This window comes from Dermacentor albipictus, chromosome 1, assembly GCF_038994185.2.
Source record: "Dermacentor albipictus isolate Rhodes 1998 colony chromosome 1, USDA_Dalb.pri_finalv2, whole genome shotgun sequence".
Classification (NCBI taxonomy): domain Eukaryota; kingdom Metazoa; phylum Arthropoda; class Arachnida; order Ixodida; family Ixodidae; genus Dermacentor; species Dermacentor albipictus.
This window is the reverse complement of record NC_091821.1, coordinates 68,069,098-68,075,097: the sequence shown is the minus strand read 5'-3', so window position 1 is coordinate 68,075,097 and position 6,000 is coordinate 68,069,098. Positions and strand designations below refer to the sequence as shown.

Sequence of the window (6,000 nt, the reverse complement as noted above, 5' to 3'; positions counted from 1 at the left end):
AAATGTTTTTAAATTATTATTTATATCTGAACTTCCTACACCATACCACCTGCCACCTGAAAAAATAAACACATCAAAACCGTGCAATGAGATGCCCCAAAGCAAGCCATGTGTTTTTGCCAATGTGAATTGCACTACTTCTGAACACTTGGTGTTATTCATGTACACTGAAATCTGTACAGGAGAGTTTTCGCATTCCACTTCCATCGAATTGCAGCCACCATGGCCAGAAATAAACCTGTGAACTCGTTTTCAGACCAGAATGTCATAGCCACTGGGACGCCACGGCAGTTCCCATTGACTGCTAAGTTAGTTGCATTTAAAATCGATGCCACCACAATGATTCTCACTACTCAACACCATGAGCAAACACCAGTATATTCCTCATAAACTTCTTGTATTGCTGTCTCGTCACACTGCTGCTGTTTTCATGCCAGTGCACACTATTATTATACACACAACTTTATTTTTAAACAATGGCATTCCATGAAGCACTTGCAGAGTTAACAAATACTGATACAGTTCATTATTCCCACCAGAAGCTTATGGAAAGGCTTGGCGAAAGAGAGCGTACAAAGTGCCAACATTTTGGCGGAATGAATAGCATTTCACCAGGTCTCAGCACACATTCAGTGTATTGTGCTTTTTCAAACAATGGGAACTTCTCAGAGTCTGGATCCTCGACATCCACCTGTATGGAAACCAAACATTAATGGAGTATACATGGCACTTTACATTACAATTTAGTGCTAATAAAGATAACGTCAGAATTTAAAATGGTGCAATCAAAGGCACAAATTACAATGATGTTTAACTGCTTTGTTAATATGTTCGGTTATAACATCCCAATATCCAACACTAAAATAAGTGATCTATAAAGGAATATACAAGCACTTTGAATCAAAACTACTGCCTTTAAAGGGGCACTACAGGCAAATATTAAGTCAAGCTAAAGTGATAGATCAATGCTCGAGGACACCTAAGGCAATATTACTGCAAACAATGTTATAGTAATAAAAAAATTGAGGTAAATGCAGGACATGATTTGCAACTCATCAGGGACATTCAAGTACTAGCCCGATGACGAAGGCACTCCTCATTTTATTTCCGTCGCTAGTACTCAACTTCATGTTGTAAAAAGGTAATTCCATTGTTTTATAAGACGGAAGAAAATGCTACTCGTCATGTTCTATTCAATGTTTAGAAAAAATAACTAATTGATGTTACCCTTGACAACTACACAGGCGGTCAAAAGGTTTCGTTTTCGCTCGACTCTGCACTGCCCCTGCCTTCCCGTTTCGGCAGTTTCGTTGACTTAGTATTTCGTTTCAGTAGTTTCGTTGACAATGACTTAATATTTGCCTTTACTGTCCTTTTAAAGGGGCCCTGAAACACTTATCGAAGTCAAGAAATGCATTTGAAGTTAAAATAGACTATTTCAGAAATACTCTGCAGCAAAAGTTACCTCAATGTGTTCAACAGAAGCGGAGTTTTTGGCAATCAAAGATCACCTTGATCCCTCTTACGGTGCTCCCACTCCTTCTTCAATGCCTTGCACTGCGAAGGCTACGGCATAGCAGGGCATGCTGACAACACTCTGCCTGCTGAACGTCACGGTGGCACACAGTTCAAATTCGATTTTGGATGTTCACGTAGATGCCAGTATTTGCAATTTTGATGCCTGTGACGTGCCAAACACCAAGCATGGTTGTCCTCAGTGAGCCACAGTAAGCTCAGCAAGCAGAACTGTCATGGTACCCTGGACAGCCACGATATCTACACTACGCAGCAAGCACAGCTACATGGAACGGTAATGCATGTGCGCAGCATTTGCAATGTGCATGACAGTGCTGGAGTGCACAATCGCGCTCATGTGCTTTAGTATAGCCATGCTACATGAGGCAGACCGCCAGGCTGTCATCTGTCACATCCAAATTGAGCAACTGAAGCGCCGTCAATAGCTCACTACAAAGCGATGTATGCCAAGGTGTCCAGCCAGGAGCAGCCAGGTGTGAGTGCGCACTGGCAACCGTACGTGTGGCCTGACCTTAAGTTTTACAGGGTACGAGGCTAGTAGAGTGTTGAAAACTAATCGAAATTATCGAAACCCAATGGCTACAACATCGATAAGCAGTGAAGCCCAAATTTAATTCCTACGTGAGTGGCTGCAGTTGAGCATGAGGAGAAGATAGTCTGCTTCTTCCAAAAGTATGTAATTATTATCGAAATTCAAAAGCAGACTTTTGCTTATTTCAGCCTGTTTATTAAACTGCATCAATAAATATACACAGTAACAGTAGGGAGAAGCGCAGTGATCTGAACACCCTCTTTATTAATGTCAGCTACCAGCCAAAGCAGCCATCTATGAGAATACTGCATATGACGACATATGCAAGCCACCGGCAGCTCCGAAACGGGTGAGGAGAAGGCCTCGTTTGAAAAGAGGTGTTCGAGAAAAGGACAACTTAACGCTCCGCTGGTCAGTGCCACAACACGCTGCGCACAACTGCAAAATTTGGCTCAGATATATACAGCAGTGTATGCTATGCACGGACAGTGCTTTTTCACCAAGCCCAAGGAGTGGTTCAGGACCCCATTAAAGAGCCAATGTTCAAACATGCAAAGTGCTTTAATCTTGACAGAAAGGAGGAAGACATAAAAAACCCAGTGCTTTTTTTTTTCTCATAACTTTACACACAAATATTCAGCTTGTTACAGAAATGGTGCCTCTCTTGCCTTTTTCATTGACTGCTTGTAATTATTTGCATGGAAAGTGTGCTGTGACAAACTACTAAAAACAAAAAATCTGACACTTCATCTACTTAAAGGTAATGCAAGTATTAGTTTATTTTCTTTACGTGAAATACAGTAAAAACCTCATTGATACGTTTCTGTTACGTACGTTTTCCCGGCGCCAATGTTTGCAATCAAGAACACAAAAAACGACCCAATAGAGTTACGCTCATTTTTTACCGGTTCATACGTTTCTGGAAAGCAAAATTTTTCGGCACAAACGTTCAGTATGTCGCCAAACTGCGATCGTATGATACGTCTTCTGGCCACTAGATCCCATGTAAACAAGAAAATGCACGAGGTGTGCGCAATCGTGAACGGTATACAGGGTGTCCTAGCTAACTTTAACCCTAGTTAAAAAGGATGCAAATGCCACGCAGCTAGACAGAACAAAGGTATTGTTTGCCATCGCTTGGAGATACTCAAACTATTTTTTTCATTCTGCTTAATTAGATAATTAGACTTAATTAATCAACTTCTCAAATATTATAGTTATTATATGACAAGTGTAAATGAGAAAATTGTAGAGCTACATGAAAAACTCTCTATAGAGCTTTTATAATAATTACATGAAAGGTGTAAACGAGAAAATTGTAGAGCAACATTAAAAACTCTCTATACAGCTTTCTGTGGCTCAATAAGTGCAACATAAAAATGTTTTTCCGAGCGTGAAAGCCCGCAAATGCACGCAATATTGCTGCGCGACTAGCCGCTCAAGGCACTGTGCATGCATTGCGGGCTTCTTTCACTATCTGAAAAACTTTTATGCAGCACATATTGAGGAACAGAAAGCTGTATTGGGAGTTTTTAATGTCACTCTACAATTTTTTTCATTTACTTTTCATCTAGTTAAATTTGAGAAGTTGATTAATTAACTAGGACTAATGATATAATTAGGCAAAATGAAAAACAGTATACCTCCAAGCGACGGCAAGCAACATTACTTTCGTTCTGTTCAGCTACGTGGCATTTGCATATTCTTAAACTCCGGCTAAAATTAGCTGGGACACCCTGTATAGCTGCCTACCGCGGCAGCTTCGCCGCATTACTCGCCCGCCCTTCTCACGTCAAAATGCCGGCACCCATTTAGCCTCTCATTTTGGTACCAGCAAATCTGCAGCGGGGTTGTCGCACGCGGCATTCACAACTATCGCCGCCAATCCTATTATGATAAGCATGTTCGCCTATCTGTTTCACAGCGCGTGGTGCCGTCGGAAGCGTAGTGTACGCTTTTAATAGGCAATAACCGAAACGTACTACAGAGGCTAGAAGTTTCTAGCCTCTCTAGCCTTTCTAACCTTTCTAGCCTCTATAGCCGTACCCTGCTATACGTTTTCCGGCCGCTATTCGCACTTTCGAGCGCCTATAGGTGGCGTGGAGAACGTTTCAATATGGCGGGGATAGAGGTGATGGAGGTGATACGAAAGCGTGCGCATCTCCAAAAGCAGGCCGCTTACAGGCCTCTGGTATCTCTAAGCGCGATCCTTGACATTGCTAAGGAAACCCAGAGATGTGTTGTAGAGGGAGAGGCTACGTTTAATGCTGGCCATATATCATAGTGTGAAATACAAGACGACAAGCGCGGCTGTCCAGGTCGAGTCACTCTGCCTGCAGACAAGCACCGTGAGAGGACAGCCGCATACTATAAAAGTTCAAGTCTGCAGTGTAACCGGCAACGTAAAGGTTACTATTTATCCTTATGTTTTGTAACCTATACAAAAAAAATCTGACAAGAATTGACACCAAGCGGTTAATCGGTAGTGCTCAGATTGTAAACAAAGTGCAGTATGTGCTTTATGCCACTGCATAAAGTAAGTGTGTGCATTCACGACGAGATAAATGGCTCGACGCACCGGCTTAGATACAGAATGCTTGTTAATGATGCCAGATAATATGTAAACATTTCAGTAGTGCCCATTTACAATATATGAGCGACACGATGACGTGTGCCAGCGCGCCCCATTCCCAGCGCAATTAGCGTTTTCATGTGCTGTAGGGAAGCTAGCAGGCGCATTCTTCATCAATGACCGCTTCAGGTACGTAGTCCAGGCCCTTGTTTCTTGCAACATTGTTATAGAAGAGATGCTATAAGACCAAACAAAAATACAAAATCAGAAATGCATGCGCTCTACCCCCGATCGGTACACACCTTTCACTACGGCCAAAAAAATCAGCGAGCGCCTTGTGCATAGACCGCCTGTTTCGTTCTCACACAAAACGACTAAAAACAGCTGCGGAATAGGTTTTCTAGTTTGCAATGCTCGCGACGCAGCATCAGGCACCATCACAGAGTATTTGCCTAAACAGCGCGAGTGCAGGCAGAAAACTTAATAAACAGGGACACTTGTGTACTTAAATTTACTTTGGGAATCTGTAGAGGGCGTTCTTCGGCCAACGCTAGGTCTCAGTCTTGCTTCGTGGGACCGCAGCGGGATCTTTTGCAAAGGCACAGTGTTTCTCTTCAGCCGCTTTCGTAAGAGCTTGCCACAAAAATAAAATGAAATCATTGAGCAACAGTCAATTACACTCACCAAGGTGGCCCCAAAAGAAGTCTTTCTTGAAATTCTTGCTACATATGAATATTTCTTCGCTCGCTTGCTTCCCGATGCGGAGCTTGATCGCCCACATCTTCCTCCGTTTTTCTTTTCTTTTCTTTTTTTTTTTGAACAGTGGTGCAGGCTTACTTATCCCAGTATTGGATTATTTGTGGACTGTGGCACACTGCACATGCGGTTGCTCTTCGCTCGTCAACTGTTTTTTTGCTTCCATATCGAAGAGTACCAAAACGCCAACACAGCTGCAGAAACCGCATGAGCGAGAAATCCATCATCCCCTCGCGGGTTCCGAAAAAATCCGCGCGGTGGCGCTAGCGTATCTGGAAAGCGCTAATCTGTAAATTGAATGGTCATGGAAATGGAAATTGAATGGTAATCTCGTAATGGAAAGCGCGGGTTTAATCTCTCATACAAACAGGTGGGTAGAGTAGTAGAGCAGCAGCTCCCAGGTTTATTTTATGCAGATGATGACATTGTGTTGCTAGCTAACAAACAAAGTGATTTGCAACGTCTGGCTAATATCTGTGGACAGGAAGGCAACAATATAGGTTTTAAATTAGTGTTATAAAATCAGGTGTTATGGTATTCAATGAAAACAGTGAACAGACAGTGGAGATACATGGCCAGGAAATACCGCAGGTAACAGAATATA

The 6,000-nt window shown here is 42.5% G+C and overlaps 1 protein-coding gene across 6 annotated transcripts in view; it reads right to left on the bottom strand.

The window, feature by feature from the left end:
- Positions 1 to 446: 446 nt before the first annotated feature.
- The window catches only part of LOC135906709 (lysine-specific demethylase 8-like), a 99,628-nt gene continuing 94,074 nt past the window's right edge, over positions 447 to 6,000 (bottom strand). For 3 of the 6 annotated variants that reach the window (XM_065438291.2, XM_065438292.2, XM_065438289.2), the window contains one exon: positions 447 to 691. In XM_065438291.2, the coding sequence (XP_065294363.1) occupies positions 527 to 691 (165 nt within the window). In that variant the 3' untranslated portion in view covers positions 447 to 526. The remainder of the gene's footprint in view (positions 692 to 6,000) is intronic. The other 3 variants (XR_010565810.2, XR_010565809.2, XM_065438293.2) reach the window with 1 other exon arrangement.